The sequence below is a fragment of the Plectropomus leopardus genome, chromosome 13 (assembly GCF_008729295.1).
Source record: "Plectropomus leopardus isolate mb chromosome 13, YSFRI_Pleo_2.0, whole genome shotgun sequence".
NCBI lineage: Eukaryota > Metazoa > Chordata > Actinopteri > Perciformes > Serranidae > Plectropomus > Plectropomus leopardus.
The window spans coordinates 565434-588885 of record NC_056475.1 but is presented as its reverse complement, the minus strand read 5'-3'; the positions used below and the strand labels follow the sequence as shown (position 1 = coordinate 588885).

Here is a 23452-nt window from a genome sequence, read left to right as displayed (position 1 = left end):
GTCACTTAAAGGGTTAAAATCCTGAAAATTAGTGAATATTTTCTTTTTATGATTAGGGCTGATAAATTAAAAAAAACAACTGAATAATGTCATGTGCCCAGATACATATGGGTCAAACAGTAAATACTGAATTCTGGCGCTCCTCCACGTTGTGTGGGGATGTAGCTCAGTGGTAGAGCGCATGCTTCGCATGTATGAGGCCCCGGGTTCAATCCCCGGCATCTCCACTTTTTACAGTTCCGGAGCGTCACAGATCACGTGGCCGATCACTTAAAAAAAAGTTGCATTGTTGAGCATCAGTCATTCAACAACATCACTGTCTTACTGTGTTGGTATTAATTGTACAATAATTTAGTCCTTAATCACCCGGATTTAAACACAGAATCAGAAACTTTTCCATATTTACGGTTTTAAATGTTTCTTTATAGCCGCCCTGACTTCACCCGCTTTTATTTTGAAGGTTACACAACCAAACCGGAAATCGCGTTTCCACATTTCTTTGTTCATTTTAGTTTCTGTTTCTCCTTTGGATTCTTATTTTAACTTGGGTTTTGACGGAATTTTGGTCGTACTTTCGTTTCCGATGTCGAAATAAATATTTTCCGTTAACGAAAAAATGGAAATGTAATGGTTCCACTGGGGCTCGAACCCAGGACCTTCTGCGTGTAAAGCAGACGTGATAACCGCTACACTATGGAACCTGCTGGCCTCCCAACACACTGCAACAAGTTTTAAACACGTTTAATACGTATTCTTTCAAAGAAGACGTTTTCATCGCACAAAGTCAGACTATTTCAACATGTTGGTGCTTTTACTGAAAAGAGAGTAAAGTTAAGTAAGAAAAAAATCTGCTTGTTTGTGGAAAACGTGTCAGACTTAAACTAACAATTAACTCCAGCAAGGTTAAATTTCACGCATTTTTCGCACATTTTTACATTGAAGCCAGAGAAAATAAAGTGTACTCACATATTAACGGCTGCAGACGAGCTCCTTTAAACAGGCAACTGAATGAGTTTCATCCCCAAATATTTCCATCAACCAGCAACCAAACTGAGCCAGCAGTTTAACCTTTAACCTTTAACCTTTAACCGCTTCACCTCTGAGCTGATTGGCTCCTGACACACCCCGCTGTCCAATCAGAGGGAACATAAAATATAAGTATTCCCTAAAAAAACAATTAATTCATTTATTTCTGATATAAATAAGACAATAATACATTTTTAAAAAATTGGCAAAAAGAATTAGACAAAGAGAAAAAAAAGCCAAAAAGTTTTTAAGGAAAAAAATCTTCCAAAATTTTAAGAGAGAAACAAAAAGGCAAAAAGTTTTAGACAAAAAGTAAATTGGCAAAAAAAAGAAAGAAAGAATTGTCAAAAAAAAGTTTTGAATTAAAGAAAAAATATTGCCAAATGATTTCTTTAAAAAAAAAAGAAAAAGAAAAATGGCCGAAATTCTTCAAAGTAACTCACTGACACAATAATTTACTCTGAACTTTGGAGGAGGAAAAGCGTCAGTGGAAACTGTCTAAACCAGATCCATGATATAAACTCTGTGCAGCGCTGAGTTACCTGCAGGAAGTGATGTCAGGTGTTGATTAACTAACAGGAAGTGGAGGTGTTGTGGTGGGCGGGGCTTTAAATACTGAGAGGTGTGCTGTACCTGCAGGTGTCATTCAGCAGAGTCAGGAGAGGAGAGGAGGCGTCGCTCTGCAGGTAGGCTCACCTGTCCGTCTCTTTATGTTTATGTTTATGTTTATGTTTATGTTTATGTTTATTCAGAGCTGTAATCAGCATTTTTTAAATACTTTACTGTTTTCAAAAAATGTTCTTTATTTCATTCAGTTCAACAAACAACACAGTCATGCCGTTAAAGGGTTAATCAATCCATCAGTTCATTGGAAAGTACAAGACAAGACCAGACAAGACAAGACAAGACAAAACTGGATAAGATACAATAAGATGTGATAAGATACAACGAGACAAGACAAGACTCAAACAAAACGCTGAGAAGACAAGAAACGAGACACGATAAGACAAGACAAGACAAGACACGAAACAACAAAATGACGAAATGAGACGAGACACAATAAGATCAAGTAAGATGCGATAAGACAAGACGAGGCAAGACACAAACAAAACGCTGAGACGACACGAGACGAGACACAATAAGATAAGACAAGACAAGACACGAAGACAAGACACAATAAGAACAGGTCAGGTCAGGTAAGATAGGATAAGATAAGAAAAGAAAAGATAAGATAAGATAAGATAAGATAAGATAAGATCAGACAAGACAAGACAAGACAAGACAAGACAAGAAACAACGAGATGAGATGAGAAAATATTTGATCAGATAAGAAAAGATAAGATCAGACAAGACGAGATAAGGTAAGACTAGATAAGACTAGATAAGACTGGACAAACCTTTTCTGATCCCTACAGGTTAAGTTCAGTTAATGTTTCAGCACAAAGACAGAAATAAAGCGAGACAAAAACAGAGAGTGACAGATACATAATAAGAGGAGCATTAACTAAAATGAGAGCAGAATAAAATATAAACAGTCAGAGTATTTGGAGGTAAAGGACATGTTTAGGACACGTAAACAGAGGACAGATCTGAGAGGAAGCAGCAGAGATATTACTGACAGTCACATAAAACCCAATCTGTAACCTGAGAGCAGGAAGTATCGTCCTCAGTAAAACAGCGAAAGTCAGACGTGACCTTTAAGATGAAAGGGTGCAGTGTAGTTTCCCTCTGTGACCGAGTGTCACGTGACCCGACGCCCACGCTGTCACTAACTCCAGCTCATTTCCAAGTCAAATCACAGAGCGGTAACCAAATGAGCTGATACAGAGACACAGAAGACAGACACTGTTCTTCAGACACCATGGCCTCCTGTCCTGAGTTTGAGGTGACCGTCCACACCTCACCTGGACCCACCTGTGGAACCTTCAGCTGCCTGTGGATCAACCTGATTGGCTCTCAGGGGGAGACTCCGCCCATCAGCGTGGACGACCACCTGCTGCCCGGATCAGTGAGTTTCACCCCGTTTCCTTTGTTTCAAAGAGGCGCTGTGAAGGATTGAGACTGATACTCAACTTACGGCCAAAATCTGGCCCTGACAGGGCCCCTGACAGGGCCCCTGACAGGGCCTCTGACAGGGCCTCTGACAGGGCCCCTGACAGGGCCTCTGACAGGGCCTCTGACAGGGCCCCTGACAGGGCCTCTGACAGGGCCCCTGACAGGGCCTCTGACAGGGCCCCTGGTGGCCCCATAGACATAAAACAGCATCAAAATAGAGCTTGTTGATCAAAAAAAGAGCCAGAGGAGGATCCCCCACACCCCCGACAGAGGACACAGCTGAGACACTAATGTCCTAAAATCATATAAACGTCCTAAAATCCTAGAAATGTCCTAAAATTGTAGAAATGTCCTAAAACCCCATAAACATCATAAAAACCTATAATCGCCTTTAAATCCATTAAAATTATTAAATCATCAAAATGTCCTAAAATCCAGAGATGTCATAAAATCCTAGAAACATCCTAAAATCCTTGAAATGTCCAGAAAGCCTAGAAATGTGTCAAAATCCTGGAAACATCCTCAAATCCTAGAAATGTCTTAAAATCATAAAAACATCTGATAATCAAAGAAAAGTCCTAAATATAAGAAATGTCCTAAAATCCTGACAATGTCCTAAAATCCTTGAGACATCATCAAAATCTTTAAAATGTCAATCAGAGAAATGTCCATAATTCCTAGATACATCCTAAAATCTTAAAACTGTCCTAAAATCCTTAAAACGTCCTGTCATCCCTGATCACTGTCTCCTGGTTCCCATGGCAGTAAACGTCTCTCTTCAGCAAGTGCTTTTCAGAGTATTTACAGAGGACGATGTCTGTGTCCTGTCCTCACAGTCCTGTGTGGTTCAGGTCCGGGCCAGCGCTCCTCTGGGTCCTCTGGTTCTGGTCCGGCTTCGTCTGGAGGCTCGGACCGGATTCCCAAACCTGGACTGGCACTGCAGCCGGGTGGAGGTCCGCAGGCTGGGCGACGGACACGCTGAAGAGGGAGGACGAGACGGAGACACACCTGAGACAGACCCAGACGCACAGGTGTTCCTGTGCGACCGCTGGCTGCGACCTGCAGGAGGCGCCGTGGAGCTGCGGAGCGAAGACCGTAAGTTAGAAACGTTTTTTATTGTAGAGTAACAATACTCAACTCGCTCTGCTCAGGGGCCACTTTGTGACAGGACAGGGGCCAGTCCCAGACGTGTCTCTATGATGTTAAGACGCTCCCAGGATTTTAGGACACTTCCAGGATTTTAGGACATCTCTAGGGTTTAAGGACATTTCAAGGTTTTGAGGACATTTTGAGAATATGAGGACATTTCAGGGATTTTAGGACATTTCTGAGATTTTATGATGTTTGAGTATTTTAGAACATTTCCAGGATTTTAGGATGTTTCTTGGATTTTAGGACATTTATGGGATTTTAGGACATTTCTGGGATTTTAGGAAGTCTCGGGAATTTCAGAACATTTCCAGGATTTTGGGCTGTGAGTCGAGTTACACTGTTGTGAACATTTTATTCAGTGACTTGAGGAGACGTTAATTATCACGATGATTTCTCTGCAGTGTGTTTGCTGAAGGACGAGACTGAAGAGACGCTGAAGCAGCAGCGACTCAAACAGCTGCAGCACCAACAGAAACTCATCAGGTAAAACACGTTCCGTGTCTCTGGGATCTCCGTTCGTTTGAACAGATAAACACACAAACCTCTCCCCGCTGCAGGTGGCGTTTGTTCGTGGATGGCGCTCCTCACTGTGCAGACCTGAAAAGTTTGTCTGAGCTGGGGTCGAATCTCAGCTACACACACAGGAGGTGACGTCCGCTCATCCTCGTACGCTCTGACCGACGTTACGCGGAGTCTGATCTGTCGTCTGTTTCTGTCCTCAGTCCAGCCGTTAACGTGCACTATCTGAAGGGCTTCGCCGACCGAGCCGAGGCCTGGACCAGTTTCTCGGAGCTGGAGACGCTTTTCTCCCTCAGCGGACGCCAGAACGACACCGCCAGTACGGACGAAAACAACCCACAGACACAACGATATCAGTCGAGAGCGCGTCAGACAGAATAACGTGTCATCTTTGATTCAAACACAACAAACAGGAAGGAACACCTGAGCAAAACTCGCTTCTTGCAGAGGAGCCTTAGCAGATTAACCCTTTAAATCCTGAGCATTTTTTTTTAAAATTGTGGTAAAAAAAGATGAGACATGTCCTCCAAACCGCAAGAAACTAAAAAAGGTTACAAGAAAATTAGTTTTAAATAAAGAGGGGAGGATTTTAAGAAAATTATCCAAAAAAACATGGAAAATTTCCAGAAAACTACATTACATTAATTTTATATTTAGAACTATGTTACAGAAAAAAGAAACTTATATTTCTTCAATTCTAGCACTTTTTGGGACTCTTTTTGTGCTTATTTTATTATAACTTTAAAAAAGATTTTGCAAATTTTTGGGCCATGTCTTGTAAGTTGAAAGAAATCACAGCAGTTTGCTCAGGCTTCAGAGGGTTAATGAGGCGTTTTCCTCTCTCAGGGTTCGTTCGGGCTCACTGGACGGAGGATTGGTATTTCGGCTACCAGAGTCTGAACGGCTGCAACCCTCTGCTGCTGCGTCGGATCTGCCTCCTCCCTCCCAACCTGTACGTCACCTCTGACATGCTCCGCCCCTTCCTGTCTGCAGACTCCTCCCTTGAGCAGGAGCTACAGGTGTGCAGGTTGTTTTCTGTTTTCCGGCCTTTTTTAAAAAAACAGCTGTTCTCTCATGATGTTCTGTCATGTGACAGAGAGGCAACATCTACCTGCTGGACTACGAGGTTCTGGACGGCGTCCCGGCCAACACGATTAACGGGAAGCAGACGTACCAGTCCGCTCCGCTGTGTCTCCTCCACCTGAACCAGCAGGGACAGCTGCTCCCCATCGCCATCCAGGTGAGTTCCAGGGCTGCATTCAGAAAACGTAACGTCTGTTTAAACAGAAACAAGGGTGCGTTAAACATCTTTTCATCATCTTTTCTAGCGAAGCGTCTCAGTGTGATCAGCACTTTAGTCTGCAAGGTTAAAGTTTAAAGAGGAGACACCCACACACACAGAAAAGACACTCGTCTGCTGCAGAACCGTGTACACGGTACACAGCTGTACTAGCAATAAAAAGGAGTCTGTAGCCTATTTTTAGTGGGTTTAACTGTGTTTAAAAAAAAAACTGCATTCACTCATCACTTGCTCTCAAACAATCACACAAATTTTGTAGAAAAGCATGAAATCTGGTATTTCAGGCTGCAACAATCCCAAAAACAGTGTGACATCCTGGAGGTCAGTCCATGTCTGTCCTTGTTCAGCTGCAGCAGACGCCCAGCCCGGAGAACCCGGTCTTCCTGCCCTCTGACCCCGGCTGTGATTGGCTGCTGGCTAAGATTTGGGTTCACAGCGCAGACTTCCAGTGTCACCAGTTGGTCTCCCATTACCTGAGGACTCACATGCTGGGAGAGCTGTGCTGTGTGGCCACGCTGCGCCAGCTGCCCGAGCCACACCCACTGCACCAGGTGAGCCACCGCAACGTCATCCTACATCCTTCATCCAACGTCCTTCATCCTACATCCAACATCCTACATCCACCACCCTTCATCCAACATCCTTCAGCCTACATGCAACATCCTACATCCAACAACCTTCATCCAACATCCTTCAACCTACATCCAACACCCTTCATCCTACATCCTTCAGCCTACATGCAACATCCTACATCCAACAACCTTCATCCAACATCCTTCAACCTACATCCAACACCCTTCATCCTACATCCAACATCCTACATCCTTCATCCTACATCCAACACCCTTCATCCTACATCCAACATCCTTCATCCAACAGCCAACACCCTTTACCCTTCATCCAACATCCCTCTCTCTTCATCCTACATCTCTCACTCTTCATCCAACATTCAACATCCTTTGTCCTACATCCAGCATCCTTCACCCTTCATCCAACACCCCCAATCTACATCCAACATCCTTCATCCTGCATCCAACATCCTTCTTCCTACATATAGCATCCTTCACCCTTCATCCATCATCCCTTACCCTTTATCCAACATCCTATATCCTTCACCCTACACCCAGTATCCAACTTTCAACATCGTTCATACTACATCCTCCACCCTTCATTCTTCATCCAACATCCCTCACCCTTCAACCTTCATTTGTCATCCTTCATCCTTTGTCCCTCACCCTTTATCCATCGTCCATCATCTTTCATCCTTCATCCTTCGTCCGTCGTCCTTCACCCCGTACTCCTGAACACGTGTTTTGAATCAGTGCTGTCTGATTGGCTGTTTTTGTGGACAGCTGCTGATGCCACACATCAGGACGACGCTTCAGATCAACTTCCAGGCGCGAGCGACGCTGCTGACAGCGGGCGGGGTGTTTGACAAGGTATCAGTGACGCAGGTGTCAAGTCTCTGTGAGGGGGCGGTGTGGTGCAGTCATCTGTTGCTGTCTCGTCCCTCCAGGCGACGGCATCTGGCCTTGAGGCGATACCTGTCCTCCTGTCCCGGGCATCACAGAGGATTCATTATCGGTCTCTGTGCGTCCCTGAGGACCTGATGGACCGTGGCGTGGACAAACTGCCACAGAGCTACTACGCCCAGGACGCTCTGAGAGTGTGGGGCGCGCTGCACAGGTAAATACTCCGAGATTTAAATCGCAGGAGGTAATGTCTGTGCTTATGTATGTTTGTGTGTGTTTATGTGTGTTTACGTGTGTTTTTGTGTGTGTTTTTGTGCGTGTTTACGTGGGTTTATGTGTATTTATGTGTTGCAGGTTTGTGGTCCGCTGGGTTGATCTGTATTACGCAGCAGATGATAAGGTCCAGCAGGACTCTGAGCTTCAACACTGGATCACTGACATCAACACGCACGGCTTCGGCCAACACTCAGGTGACCGAAGCGGTCTACAACAGGGAGATTATATCCAAAGGGCCAAATCTGGCCCCTGACAGGGTCCCTGGTGGCTCTCCAACCATTTTCTAATTCTCAATAAAAGTAAGGTGATGGACTCTGTGAACAGTTTTTGTCCTTTCAGTCTCCATAAGGTGTCAGAGACATAAAACAGCATCAAATAGAGCTTGTTGATGAAAAAAAGAGCCAGAGGAGGATCCCCCACACCCCCGACAGAGGACACAGCTGAGACACTGATGTCCTAAAATACTAGAACGTCCTTAAATCCAAGTAATGCCTATAATCCTAGAAACGTGTTTGAGGCTGCTGCAACTGGCTCTTGGTTTCCTGTAATTTTTCCTCAAGTTGCGGCGAGCTTGTCGGCTGCATCTGCACCCTCTCATCCAAATACGGTCACTTCTGGCTCTAAAAATCCAAGATGGCAATCACCAAAATGCCAGAATCAAGGCTTGAAAGCTCAAAGTCACCACAGGCTGACGTCATGATGACTCCGTCCATTATTTCATACAGTCCCTGGGTGAAACAGAGGATGACTCTCGTTGCCCTCTGAGGCAAACCATGTTTTGTGATAATGGGCTCTATAAATAAAATTGACTTGACTTGCGTCCTGTGTGCGCTCCCGCCCTCCAGGTTTCCCTCCATCCTTGAACACCAGAGCAGAAGTGTCCAAGTTTGTCACCATGATCATCTTCTCCTGTTCAGCTTTACACGCTGCCGTTAACTTCTCTCAGGTCAGGACCATCATTGCCCTGATGTCATCACACACACTGTAAAACAAGGAGTTAAAAGATCAGAAGATACGTGTTTTAAAAAACTGTTTTGAGGGTTTCTGAAGTCTGGATAGGTGAAATACGTAGAAACAGGATGTTATTTCCTATATATGACATTTTATCTCCTACCTTTGGGATTTTATCATCCATATGGGATATAATCTCCTAAATATTAGATATTATCTCCTACATACAGAATATTATCTCCTACAAAGGGGATTTAATCTCCTACATACATTTTATCATTTCATATTGAAGAGTCAGATTTTCTCAAATGTGTCTTTGACTGGACAGTTTTTGTTTCATCAACAGAGATATTTTGACATAAATTTAAAGAATTTTAAAGCGAACTATGTTTTCCTCTCTCCTCTCTTTCCGTTGTCCTCCAGCTGGATTTCGCCCTCTGGATGCCGAACTGTCCCGCCTCCATGATGCGCCCCCCTCCGAAGGTCAAAGGCTCGGTGACGGAGGACGACATCTTGTCCTACCTTCCGGATGTGAACTCGACCTGTCGCGTCCTGACGGCGCTGACTCTGCTGTCGCAGCCTGCCGTCAACTTTGTGAGGCCCCACCCACTCCATCCTGCTCGCACGAAAACATCAAACGCACCTCATTTAAAACGTTTGTGCCGTGTGCCAGAGAGCTCAGCGCGCTGCCAATTTAGAAAACATCTTTACCAGTTATATATTTTTCTGTATTAATATATAAACGCTCAGACTTTGCTGACTCCCAGTTGTAAGTTACATTTTCATCACTTTTAGCGTTTTAGCGAGTTTAATTGCTCCTGAATAATTTCTATTTTAACTTGTAATCATTCATTTTTTCTGTTCTCCTGCTGGAGATCAGTAAAGATGAATCTATCTTAAAGTGCATCCGCAAACACGATGATCTCAACATAGCACGGGCTAAACGGCCGCACAGTAACGTTAGCTAACTGTACTTACGGTGAGTCTGCGTGTCTCCCTCTGCAGGCTCCTCTGTGTCACTACAAGGAGGCGGTGTTCAGAGACGGCGCCCGCCGCAGGCTGGTGGAGGAGGTGCAGGCCGAGCTAAAGGCCATTTCTGATGACATCACAGAGCGCAACAGCCAACGGGAGCTGCCGTATCCTTACCTCTGTCCTGGAAACATCGAGAACAGCGTGGCCATTTAAAGCTGCTTCTTATCCAGCAGCAGGGATTACTGTTATCGATGAGATGTGAGCGGCTGGATGTGATTATTAATTATAAATCTTAAATAAGATTCATTCTCTCCAACATTTTGTTTTTTAACTATTGTAAAAGTTAATTACTTTAACTTTCTGTTGAAAAGTAAGTAATCAGCTGTTATGTTGATGTTTTACTTCTTTTCTTCAGTAAATTTTAAAAGCCCTGAAAGGCAAGATGATTTTTTTTAGCAATGCAAAAAAGCAAAAATGTTAGTCCATGCCCTACATACAAGTCGTTATTTCCTACACGCGGGATATTCTCTTCTATGTACAGAATATTACCTCCTACATACTGGATATTATCTCCTACTTACAAGATATTATCTTCTACCTACGAGATATTATTTCTTGCATATCAGATATGATCTTCTGCCAAAGGGATAATATATCCTATATCTGGATTATTATCTCCTACTTTCGTGATATTATCTCCTACATATGGGACCAAATGTCCTACCTATGGGATATGATCTTCTACTTACAAGACATTATCTCCTACATACGGGATATTATCTCCTACGCGCAAGACATTATCTCCTACCCACAGAATATTATCACCTACCTGTGTGGTAATATCACCTACACACAGGACAAAATCTCCTACCTATGAGATTTTATCTCCTACTTAAAACAATGTATTATCCTACTAACAAGATATTATCTCCTACCTACGAAATACTATCTCCCACTTGTTGGATATTGTCTCTTACATACGGGATACTATCGTATACGTATGAGATATTATCTCCTACATACGGAACAGACAATTAAAAAGATAATTCCTCCCGCTCATTTTGACACATTTACAAATCAAACGCCAGATTTTGAACATATGAGCGCCCTCTCACACGTTTACCTGTAATTCATGAAAGTTCAGGTTTGTTTCTTCAGGGTCAAAATCAGCATTTGAGTGTGATTTAAATATGTTTATTTGTTACATGCAGTAGATTTGTTGTGTGTTTCTTCGTATTGGCTTAAAACGTGAAGGCACAACTGTCCAAGATGAAAACATTAATAATACTGCAATGATACTTAATGCACAATACTAAAAACTACAATCAAATGAAAAAAATGGTCCACTGATTTCAAAATAGTGAGTCTTTTTTATAATTACGCGTCTCGTCAAGGAGGACCGCCTCTTGTTCCGACGGCCAAATACTCCGAAAAATGTCTGAAAGTCCATTTGTCCGACAGCTCGGTATACTGCGAGAAGAAAAGTCCTAATTGTTCAGTTGTGAAATGAAGGAAAATGAAATCTTTGATCATATTGAACGTTCGTTGAAACCTGACTGTGAACGGACTGATAACACTGAAATAAAAGGTGAATTTACCAAAGTCAAGAATTTTCCTGTCACCTTTAAATAACACAGAAACATGACATACATTAAAATATTATATTTAACCCTTTAAAACCTGAGCAAATTGGTTTGATTTCTTTCAGAAGTAAAAGCAGTGAGCAACATAGTTTGACACTGCCTAAAAATAGCAAGAAATTAGTAAAAAGGTACAAAAAAATTACCTGAAAAAAAGCAAAAACTAAAACAAACAAGGAAATGACCTGAAAAAAGTGCAGAAAATTACAAAATAAAATAAATAAAAAATATATACTATTTTTTTTCTGCAAAATAATTTCATAATGACTATAAATAAAAATGTTCTCTTTGTTTCTTTTTCTTTTTTCACCATTTTCTTTGGCATCTTTTTTGAAAGAAATCAAACCAAGTTCAGTTTTAACAAAAATAAAGAGGAGCTCATCTTCATCGGGTGTTTCTCTTTCTGTCCTTCGTTTCCTTTTTTCCTCCCACTGATTCAATTTCCAAAGTAAACAAAAAGTATTTCCTTCCTTTGAGGTTTCTCCTTGCTGTTTCCTTGTCCTTTCATCTCCTTCCTCCTTGCCTCCTTGTTTCCTTCCCTCCTAGCTGACAGGATCCACCACCAGCACTTTACACTCCCGCTTGGCGATCTTGTCCAGCGACAGCAGCGTCTTGTCCTGCGGTGGCAGGTAGAGTGGCCGGCCGACCGGAGAGCCAACGGGAGGAGTGATAGCCCGCCGCTCCATGGCGCTGCCCGTCCTGACACACACACACACACACACACACACAGATTGACTCACTAAAGCCTCTAAATGATGTCGTCTAACGCTCAGTTTGTGCCGGCAGTGCGTCCTGGCTGTGACTCGAGGTTGTTTCGTCCTCTGTCGTGCGTTTCAGAGGCGGAGCATTTTTCCCGCCACATATTGTAGACCGGCAGATTTAGTTGATTTCGGTCATTTCTCTGTGATATTTGTGCTTCTCACACCAGTAAGTAAGCAGTGAAGTCAACGCCGCTTTCCACTGTACTCGGACCTCTGGGAAAAAACGACCTCCGACTCAAGTTGCGATTCCAAGTTGGAAACTCGGGATCCGTGTAGAACGAGTAGGTTGAATTGACGTCAAAGCAACAAGGCGGCACACGCGGTGTGTGTTTGCGTTGTGAAACGTGTTTTAACAGCTTTTTAGTGGTTTCATTTCCATTCAGTTGATTTGTGTTTAACAAAAGTTTTTGCAAAATTGCCAAAAAGTTTTCTCCATAAATGTTTTTCTAACAGATGCACTGAAACATATTTAGATCAGAAGGCAGAAAAACCCGGACACGGAATTACTGACTTCAGATTTGCGATGAAACGCAGCACGAATTGTGTCTTTTTGTGTCTGTTTAGTTTGTGTTTATTGAAGTTTCCCTCTTTGTGTTGCTGCAGCCGACAGACAGTTTCTTCTGTTTAAGTTCAGTAATTTACAACACGGATCACAAATTTGTGACCATGTTTCAGTTTTGTAAAATCCTCATGGTTATTTTGTGTCTTTATTCACATTTATATTTATATTCATATATATATTTGCAGGGTGTTTTTGACGGTGAGTAACACCAAAAAAGTGTTTTTGCAGAACATGATGAAGTTGAGCTTTAGGATATAAAATATCAACACTTCATCATTTTATTCTATCAGACATTTGTGCGAAATTTTTCCACAATTAGCATATGAATTCAGGCGGAGAGACAGTGTCCTTTGACCACCAAGTTCTGATTAATTCATATTTGAGCCCAAGTGGACGTTTGTGCCAAATTTGAGGAAATTCCCTAAAGGCGTTCTTGAGATATTGGGTTAAAGAGAATGAGATGGATGCAAGGTCACAGAGACCTCGACTTTGGACCACTGAATTTGCACAGCTCATTATTGAGTCCAAGTGGACGTTTTTGCCAAGTTGTGCCAAGAAATTTCCTCAGTCCGTTCTTGCAGTTTCGCGTCCACAAGAACGAGATGGATGCAAGGTCACAGGAACCGTTGACCACCAAGTTCTAATTAGTTTCTCTTGACTGAAAGAAGATGTTTGTGCCAAATTAAAAAAAAAACAACAAACAATAAAAACTTCCTTAAGGTGTTCGTGAGAAATCAAGTTCACAAGAATGAGATGGATACAAGGTCACGTTGACCTTTGACCACCAAAGTCTGATCAGTTCATCTTTGAGTCCAAGTGGATGTTTGTGCCAAAATTGAAGAAATTCCCTAAAGTTGTTCTTGAGAAAGAGACGGCCGGCTGTAATCATAATACGCTGTAATTGCCAGCGTGGAGGCAGAAAAACACAATAACTACACAATAATACTATCTATCATAGTTTGTTAAATACAAGTACTTTGACTTAATCGTGTCCCCACAGGACTGAAACCAAACCTGCTCAGGATGTTTCTGTCCACCTATTGTCCAAAAATCCCCCAAAATAAATGATTAAAACAAAACAAATTTGCGTATAAAAACAAAAACTTGTGTCATCAGAATTGTCTGAAATGTAAAAATGCCACGACTCGACAGAAGAAAACAGCGTTACGTTTGACTTTTACCTCATGATGTGGGATCGAGACGGCTGCTGGTGGGAGAACGACTGCGATCGACCCAGACTGGCCTGGTGTCGGTCCAGCAGGTCTCGAACCGCCGGGCTGGACGGACTGTTCTTACCTGGACGGTGACGAGAGGACGAGACACGATCAGCACAGAAACCTGATTCACACATTAACATGCTGAAATGTCCCAAACCAGCGACACTCAGCTGGCTTTGCTTTTGGGGGCCACGCTCCAAACTGACAGCAGGCCAGGGGCCCCTCACAGCAGAGCCGAACATGCTTCTAGGATTTTAGGACATTTGTAGTATTTTTGGACTTTATTAGAATTGTAGGCTGTTTCTAGGATTGAAGGGGACTATTAGGATTTGAGGACATTATTAGGATTTGAGAACGTTTCTTGACTTTTAGGATGTCTCTCTGATTTAAGGTGGTTTCTAGGATTATAGGATGCTTTTAGGATTTTAGGACGTTTCCCGAATTTTAGGACATTTCTAGGATTTTAGGTAGTTTCTAGGACTTTACAACATTTTCAAGATTTTAGGACATTTTCCAGGATTTAAGGTTGTTTCTAGGATTATAGCACTTGTCTAGGATTAAAGGGGACTATTGGGATTTTAGGACATTATCGGGATTTGTGGCAATTTCGCAGATTTTAGGATGTTTCTTAGATTTTAGGATGTTTCGCAAAGGACGTGTCACGGATTTTAGGACATTTCTAACATTTTAGGATGTTTCTAGGATTTTAGGACATTTCCAGTATTTTAGGACATTAGGAGCTAGGACCTCTGCCTCTGGCACCTTATGGACACTTAAAGCACAAAAACAATTTACAGTGTCAATCACATTATTTTTATTGTGACTTAGAGAGCGTTTTTTGTAGATACACAGATTACCACACAGATTTTGTTTTAGTCTGAATTAAAATTATTGGTGGACAGACGTTAAGCTCCGTAAAGCTGGACAGATAAAAACTGACACGCTGACAGACGTGATAAAGTCAGCTGAGAATATCCTCCATACCATAATCTGCCCGTCTGCTCTTTGACATTTTCTTCAAAACTAAAATCACAAACAGATGCAAAGTGTTGTCGTTCTTACGTGAGAGCGGGCGGGCGTCCGGCGGCGGGTTGGACACGGAGGCGGTGAACTGCAGCTTCAGCTTCATGTGTTGACTCAGCTGCAGACAGACGGACAGAGACCATGAGACGAGAGGAGGAGGAGTTCAGCGTGTCCCGACTGGCATCAGAGTCCTACCTCGTACAGTCCCGGTTTGAGGATCTGGAAGGCCACGCTGAAGGACAGCGTGCTGCCTTTCCGACAGTGACCGAGGTTACTGAGAGGAGTGTGACAGACCACGGCGGCCAGCGACGCGTCCTCGCCCTGACCTCGACCTCAACACACACACACACACACACACACACACACACACAGGTTCATGTTAAATGATGACGTCACAGCTGAGTGTGATCCTGGCGCTCAGGTGTGCTGCGTTCAGGAGCAGCAGGGTTCTGCTCTGTTTGCATGTTTCATGGTGATAAATCGCTCTGATCTGATCGTTTTAAAGGTGTTTTATCTGGTTGTTTTGGATAATTTGTTTTTGGCCTAACAGATGTTTAGCGGACGTTTTGTAGTCAAAAAATGATTCTGGAAAAACAATAAGAACATAAAAGCATTTCAAAAGCTCGAAGATCACAAGAAAAATCTGAAAATCTACAAAATAAAATCAGCAAATCGATCACTTACACCCTTTCAGCTGCATTAATCAAATCATTTACAGTAAAGCTTCAGATTTTGGGGGTTTAGTGGCGTCTGGCAGTGAGGATTGCAGATTTTAATCAGCTGAAATTTTTCCTCGTTAAAATTCCTTCAGTGTTCATTGTTTAGGAGATTTTTACTGAGAGCTGAAAAATGTTCTTAAATCCTAGAAATGGCCAAAAATTTTAGACAAGTCCTTAAATCCGTCATATGTCCAAAATCCCAGAAACTGTCTAAAACCCTATAAATGTCCGTAAATCATGAAAATGCATGAAGGATCCTAAAATCCTAGAGACGTCATTACGTCCTTGAAACATCCTGAACTACTAAAAATGTACTACAATCCTAAAAATGTCCCAAATCTGGGAAATGTCCAAGATTCTCAGAAACTTTCTAAAATCCTAAAAGTGCCCCATAATCCTAAAAATGTTTGGAGATATATAACAATCTTAAAAATGACTTTTTTTCCAATCCTAGAAATGTCCCAAAATATTGGAAACATGCTAAAATGCTGGGGACATCCTCAAATTCTAGAAAAGTCCTAAAATCCTAGAAATGTACTTAAATCCCAAATATGTCCTAAAATCATAAAAACGTCCTGAAAGTTAAGAAACGTCCTAAAATCCTAGAGACTTATATTTGGCCCCCAAGCAAAGCGAGTTGAGTCCTTGAGTCCATTATCAGTTTTTAACTTTTCGGGTCCAGGACAGACAAACCAAACTCTGGCTCTAAAAAGGGACATTCCTGTTTTCATGTCAGACGCCGTGTGTCTTCTACACACTCAGAAATCTGCAACCTCGACAACAGAAACCTCTAAATCCCCCACACCCGACCTTTACAGGGTGAAGACAAAATGTCTCCAGTTTGTCTTCTCAGAACTGTCCTCACAGCAACACAAAGAGTGAGACGGCACACTGACCCTCCGGAGTCCACACGAGCCGGACGGCCAGGAAGTCCTGCAGGTTGTTGAGCAGGACGTATTTGACCTTGAAGTGTTCCTTCACCCTGACGGTGCTCGGACAGCTCGCCGTCATGACGAAGCGAGGACGGTCCAGACGGATACTCGGCAACCTGAGAGGGGGACAATGTGTCTTACTCCTCCTGCTGGCGTCGCCAAGGTTACCGCTTAAAATGGTTCCTGCTGGCTCTTACCTGTAGTGGGTGTAGATACAGTTGGTGAAAGGCATCTTGGGAGTTGACCACTGCAGCACGGCGACCAGAGGAACCTCCAGCCCCTGGACACAAAACACACTCTGAGAACTGACACACACTTTATGCTTTTAACCAGATTATTCATCAGATTTTAAAAATGTTCGTGTCCGGACCCCGACAGCGAGTTTCAGATTAAAGCCGAACACAAAAACCCTCAAAGTTCATCATGAAACTGAACGCAGCCGTCAACAAACGTCAATAAGACAAACACAAAAGGTCGTGAACCTCGTTGGAGTCGTCTTGCGGCATGTCGTTGAGGTGCAACTGGAACAGGAAGTCGTGCTCCTCCAGGGCGCTGAGCATGCTGGGAAGGCGGCAGGCCAGGCTGTCCACCCTGCAGAAGGACGCCATGCCAACCTCGCCGGACTGGTGGCTGCAGAGCGGGACAGGAAGCAGCAAGAGCGCCGTCAAACTCTCAAACTGCCGAGGACGGCGAGCATTACCTCGCAGTGCGACAATTTAACTGCAGCCAATCAGAATCAAGCATTCGCTCAGACTATGATGTAATGCAGGGACCAGGGGCCAGTCACAGCAGCCCCGTACATGTTACTAGGATTCTAGGACATTTTTAGGATTTCAGGACATTTTTAAGGATTTTAGGACGTTTCTAGTATTTGAGGACAATTCTGTGATTTTAGGACATCAGTGTCTCAGCTGTGTCCCCTGTCGGGGGTGTAGGGGATCCTCCTCTGCCTCTTTTTTTGATCAAGCTCTATTTTGATGCTGTTTTAGGTCTCTGACACCTTATGGAGACTAAAAGGACAAAAACTATTCATTTTATTTTTATTGTCAATTAGAAAACAGTTGGGGGGCCACCAGGCACCCTGTCAGGGGCCAGATTTGGCCCACGGGCCGTGGGTTGAGTATCACTGATGTAAATGTGTACGTACCACACGTTGTCCACCAGCAGCACGGAGCCATCTGGCATCATGGGAAGGTAGGAGGCGTTGAGGTTCGGTAAAATCCGAACTTCCCGAACACTCACCTCCTCCTGAGACGACTCGTTCAGCACTGAGACAAACACAGAATTAGGAAAATAAAAGTTCAGATGTGTGGGATAAAATACATTTTCTGATTTGACTTTTTCAGTCAAACCTCAAAACCTCTGAGGAGCACTTTAGTGATGAACAGAGACAAACGTGATCGCTGACTGGATGAAGAGAGAAGGTTCAGGTTTCGGTCATTTCCTGTCTTCACCACAATAAAATCGTCTCCTCCACCGCGTTACACCACGAAGCCGCCGGCTGCCGTGAATATCGATAACAACACACATGAGGCATGACCTCTGACCTTTGAGGACGGCGAGGTGTCTCCCGGAGACGGTCATCTGTTTGCAGCGGACGGTGGGAGGTGGCAGGACGGTCAGAGTGGTGCTCACTGTGGACGGACGGAGACACAAATCAACCAACCGACGATTATTATCGTCATCTATAATCACTCAGTCTGTGAAATGCTGCACAAATAACAGCACTTTTAAAATTAAGGGTTCCAAAAAGGTTCTTCCTGAGGGGCCGATGTTCCACCCAGAACCATTTGACTCTGAGGAACCCTTTTGTGAAGAAAGGGCTCTGCAAGGGTTCTTTTAAAATGAAACCACAGGAATATAAAGGGGTTCTCAGAAGAACCAAGAAAACATCATAAAGTCCCAGAATGTCCTAAAATCATAGAAACATGAAAAAATTCTAGAATCTCCTTAAAATTCGAATAATGTCTTAAAATCCATGTTTGTCATAAAAAACAAGAAATGTCCTAAAGTAGTAGAACTGTCCTCAATTCAGAAAAACGTCCTAAAATCCTAGAAATATCCTAAAATCCAACAAAAGCCCTAAAATCCTAAAAAACAGCTTTAAATCTTACAAATGTCCTAAAATCCACGCTTGTCAACCTTGAAACCTTTTAAAATCCTATTAACATCCTAAAGTCCTAAAAATGTGTGTGTGTTGTACCCTGAGCCTTGAAGGTGTTCAGGTCGTGTCTGAAGGTGTGTGTCGGCTCTCGTTGCTGCAGGACGCTCAGGTAGCCGAGCTCCTGCACCTCGGCTTTCTCCGCCTCCTTCTTCCAAACTGTGACCATCACCTGAAATCACACACACACACACACACACACACACACACACACACACAGAAGAAAAAACACATAATAGTTCACACACAAAATGAACATTTGTATTTCAGTTTCTGTGTTACCTGGAAACGAGGATCCAAAAAGCTGAACGTTTCACATTTAACAGCAAAACTTAATCAGATTATCTGTTAACGGACTGAATAATCCAGGTCTCGTGTGTCCTGTCGATGATCAGTACTTAGCAAAAATATTTAACACTGTGTGGATATGAGTATCCTCTGGGGACAAACTTGTGTTTTAGGGGGAGGGACATACGACTTTAAATGGCTGTTTTTGTATTTATTGTACTGCTGGTTTTTAAAGAAAACTCACCCACCAAACCCCGAAGGTCTTATTTTCTTAAATTATCTTATTTTTTTAAATGGCGATTTTATTTTTTTTTTAAAACATTTTGCCAATTTTTTAAAGAATAAATGTTGGGAATTTTATTTTGATTTAAAAGAAAAATTCTCTGAAGAATTTCAACATTTATCACAGCCAGAAATTGTAATTTAAAAAAAAAAAATCTAAAATCGGACAAATTTGAAATTTCGAAATTTGAGTTGAGCATCTCTGCTGCACATTGAGGACCTGTCATTCTTGGGACACTAATTCTTTCCAGTTTCCAAACTTTACCAACAAACTGATGGAGGCAGACAGACTGACAGATGATCCTCCTGACCTTGACTTTCAGGGTGCTGACCGGGAGTTTGTCCAGAGACACGGTGAGGGGGAAGATCACTTCATCGGTCAAAACCACCGGCTCGTCCAGAGGAGACTGACGGGGACACAGAGACACACAGACAGTGAACTCATACAGCCACAACTCCAAATTTTTATAATCCAGCCAAATGATGTTGAGATATTGCACCAGATAATCGAAAACTTTGATCTTTGATAAGTCAGGAGGGCACAAAAGTCTGCAGGATTCGTCTTCTGGGGATTATGACTGTTTGCCCAATACTTCACAGCAATCTGTCCAAGAGATGTTGAAATTTTTTATGAATAATGGAAAACATTGACCTTTTGAGCTTTCTTGGGCACCAAAGTCAGTAGGGTTCATCCTCTGGGGATCATAAATGTCTTTACAAATGTTCATAGCAATTAATCCAATAGTTGTTGAGATATTTAATTGGATAATGGAAAATTCTGACCTGCCGGTGACACTAAAGGATATGTCAGGTGGGCACCAGTGTATGTAGGATTAGTCCTCTGGGGACTATATCTGGGGGTATATTTCAACCTCTGAGGATCATGAATGTGTTCCCAAAATTTCACAGCAATCCATCCAAAAGATGTCAAAATATTTCCATTGATGATGGAAAACTTTGACCTGATAAAACCTCCTGAGCACCAAAGTCAGAAGGATTCGTCCTCTGGAGATCATGAATGTCTGTACAAAAACTTATAATCCAAAAGAAGTTGAGATATTTCACTGGATGATGGAAACTCTGACTTGCTGGTGACAGTCAGGGGTAGGGAGGATAGGAAGAGCACGAAAGTCAGTAGGATTCATTCTCTGGGGATCATGTATGTGAGCACAAAATTTCATATTAAATTTTTATAATTGTTGAGATATTTCTTTGATTAATGGAAAGCGTTTTGACCTGCAGGTAACACTGAAAGATGAGTCGAAAGGCGACCTCTGAGGATCCTGAAAGTTTAACCAAAATTTCACAGCAATCCGCCCCATAGTCGCAGAGATATTGAGGTTCGCCCTCATTGTGAGTATCGTTGCCAGTGTACCTGAACAGGCGCCCTGCGGAACTCCCTCGCCGCTGTCCCAGATGAGTTGTGGATGAGCAGCGGCTTGCAGTCCCTGAAGCTCCGACAGCGGGAGTCCACCCTGCTGCCGAGCGCCGCGATGGCCGCCTCCGCTGCGGCGATGTAGTCCTCCTCGCCGTCGTCATTGGCCTCGTCCCCGCTGCTCTGGTAGTCGTGGTGATGCTGGTGGTGGTTCCCACGATGGCGGCTACTTTCACCCGGACTGACGCTGGCCACGGCGCACAGAGAGCCGGCCAGCTCCCTCCACGCCCGGCTGCTTGCAGACTCCGTCCCAAAGCCGGCGGCAGTGCCGTCTGCGCCCCCTGTTGGAAAATCATGTGAACGCACAGCAAAAAAATCTGTAAAAAGGAATACAAAAAAAATTTCCTGATAAATATGCAGACAGGAAAAATTAAAAAACATATGTAACATATGTAAACAAATGTATTTTTCTGAATTATTTAAATATATACTTATTATAATTATAAATATAGTTTTCCCATTTATTTATTTTTAATTTTGCCCATTTTAAAAACAATTATTTTTAAAGTTATTTTCTTGTCACCTCTTAGGAATATCGTGCAGTTTGTGGGACACTTCTTGCCAAGTTGCTCGTTTCCCCCATTTTCAAAAGAAATCAAACCAATTAACTCATCTGAATGCAAGAAAACTGGTGTCAGTCCAGGTTCTGAAGGGTTAAACCCGTCAATACTGTATCATTAATCTGAGTATTTTTTAACCAAATTTCATATACACAAATCCATATCTAGGCCCTCTTTTTTATTGTTTAAGCTCGAAACCGAATAATATATCAACTCTCTCCTCCCAGAGCGAAATCAAAATGATTCATTTGATTTCCATCGTTTTTTATTTAAATCGATATTCCTGAGAGAATAACAAAATCTCTCTGTGTTTGTCTCCTCCTCCTCCTCCTCTTACCGGGGCCGGGCTCGGTCGGCGTCGCCCCTGCAGCGTCCCTGCAGCGGAGCACCAGCAGGAAGCGCACCGTCTCTCCCAGGTACAGGTGGCTCCTGCGGGGCAGCGTCCGGTAGCGGGCCGGGTCCGACAGATCCGTGATGGGCACCGCCGGGAAATACATGAAATACTCGCACTGAGACTCCATCATCTGCACCATGGCGACGACCGGAGGAGGCTGAGGAGGAGGAGCAGCAGCAGCAGCAGCAGGAGGAGGAGGAGGAGGAGGAGGAGGAGGACCGGAGTCAACCACGGACACAATACACACTTCCTGTCCACATTTTCAAAGTAAAAGCACGGACAGTTATCGGGGTTAAACATAGAGATAAGAGCACGGCGCCCCGCAGAGGACACTTTATTAACTGACACAGTCAGACTGCACCACAGACGCTATATACATCTTAATATAAATTAAAACATAAAGGAAACATATAACTGATATTCCCTACTGTGCCTACTTTTTGCTTATAACCCTCTTTGTTTTTCTGTTTTTATATGCTGATTTTCTTTTGTAGTATGTGTGTATATATATACACTCCCTGTCCACATTTTCAAAGTAAAAGCACGGACAGTTATCGGGGTTAAACATAGAGATAAGAGCACTAATAATAGTTATTATTATTAATTATTTTTTTATCAATACTATTCCCATTATGTTATTTTTGTTGTAGTTGTCCTAGTAATCACTATTTTGTTTTGCTGATTAGGTATTATCTATCTATCTATCTGTCTATCTGTCTATCTATCTAAAAAAGGTTCAGGATAACTAAAGATCCAGGGTGCATTAAAAGGCATAAAAATGTGACCTGATTACCTCATTAGAAAAACAAACAAACACACACAAACAACAAAAAAATAACATGCATGCTTTTTTCTTTTTGTTTTTTTCACTGGCGATTCACATTTTTGTTTGTTTTTTTTTATTTGATGATTTAAGAGAATTAGACAATTTTCTTGTCAAATGTTTGGGTAATTATTAAAATGGGAAACTGAGAGAAAACCTCTTATTTTTAAGAGAAAATTGTGAGCGGGGGTCAGTCAGAAACGGGGGATCCTGCGGATTATCTGGCAACCCAAAGCGCGAAGTGGTTCTCAGGCTGGTTTTAGCGAACATTAGGGCCCCAGACCGTCGGTGTTATGAGTCGAGTCGGTCGTGAGTTACGTCGGTTGTTCGCTCGGCTAAAGACGTCAGGTCGACGGTTGGGAGACGGGTCTGTTTTGACAAGTTACATTAGTGTAGTCTCTACTGCCGCCATTTTTGTTTAAATTCGGAAAAAAAACGCGGGACGTAACCTCCGGTAGAAAGTCAGTTACAGCCAGTGTAAAGTAAAACTTTTTATTCTGAACTTGTTTTCCGAAAATGGAGGACTCCAGGTCACCTGAAGAAAAGTAAAAATGTGAGTGAGAACATGAAGTTGCATGTTTGTAACTTAGGTCACATTCAGTGTTAGCTAACATGTTTAAGTTCACATTTAACATTAGCTAACATGTTTAAGTTCACATTTAACATTAGCTAACATGTTTAGTTCACATTTTAACATTAGCTAACATGTTTAAGTTCACATTTAACATTAGCTAACATGTTTACGTTCACATTTAACATTAGCTAACATGTTTAAGTTCACATTTAACATTAGCTAACATGTTTACGTTCACATTTAACATTAGCTAACATGTTTACGTTCACATTTAACATTAGCTAACATGTTTACGTTCACATTTAACATTAGCTAACATGTTTACATTCACATTTAACATTAGCTAACATGTTTAACT

General features: G+C 42.6%; 2 protein-coding genes and 2 non-coding genes across 7 annotated transcripts; 2 read left to right on the top strand and 2 right to left on the bottom strand.

Annotated features, from left to right (window-relative positions):
• The first annotated feature begins 155 nt into the window (after positions 1-155).
• On the top strand, positions 156-227 carry trnaa-cgc. The gene has a single exon. It is a non-coding gene; the product is annotated as a tRNA-Ala (tRNA).
• Positions 228-628: 401 nt separating this feature from the next.
• trnav-uac lies at positions 629-701 on the bottom strand. Its single transcript has one exon. It is a non-coding gene; the product is annotated as a tRNA-Val (tRNA).
• A 983-nt stretch (positions 702-1684) lies between these two features.
• On the top strand, positions 1685-11330 carry zgc:152891 (uncharacterized protein LOC767741 homolog). Of its 4 annotated transcripts, XM_042500045.1 has the most exons (15): positions 1685-1712; positions 2817-3034; positions 3918-4176; positions 4635-4716; positions 4791-4880; positions 4956-5071; positions 5599-5771; positions 5849-5992; positions 6400-6603; positions 7375-7491; positions 7569-7738; positions 7879-7994; positions 8646-8746; positions 9175-9345; positions 9757-11330. In XM_042500045.1, exons 2-15 carry the CDS (start codon positions 2888-2890, stop codon positions 9934-9936), a joined length of 2070 nt encoding a protein of 689 aa, XP_042355979.1. In that variant the 5' UTR covers positions 1685-1712; positions 2817-2887; the 3' UTR covers positions 9937-11330. The 4 variants fall into 4 exon arrangements, with proteins under 4 accessions (XP_042355979.1, XP_042355980.1, XP_042355981.1 ...); XM_042500046.1 differs by lacking the exon at positions 1685-1712 and having other exon boundaries at positions 2326-3034; positions 3933-4176; XM_042500047.1 differs by lacking the exon at positions 1685-1712 and having other exon boundaries at positions 2326-3034; positions 7405-7491.
• Positions 11331-11776: 446 nt separating this feature from the next.
• Positions 11777-21849, bottom strand: LOC121952953 (trafficking protein particle complex subunit 14-like). Its single transcript, XM_042499839.1, has 13 exons — positions 21641-21849; positions 20684-21024; positions 19620-19715; positions 18781-18910; positions 18125-18211; positions 17725-17845; positions 17060-17207; positions 16775-16857; positions 16542-16693; positions 15122-15258; positions 14966-15044; positions 13868-13982; positions 11777-12062 (listed from the first exon to the last, which is right to left on the bottom strand). Exons 1-13 carry the CDS (start codon positions 21834-21836, stop codon positions 11906-11908), a joined length of 1842 nt encoding a protein of 613 aa, XP_042355773.1. The 5' UTR covers positions 21837-21849; the 3' UTR covers positions 11777-11905.
• Positions 21850-23452: the final 1603 nt, after the last annotated feature.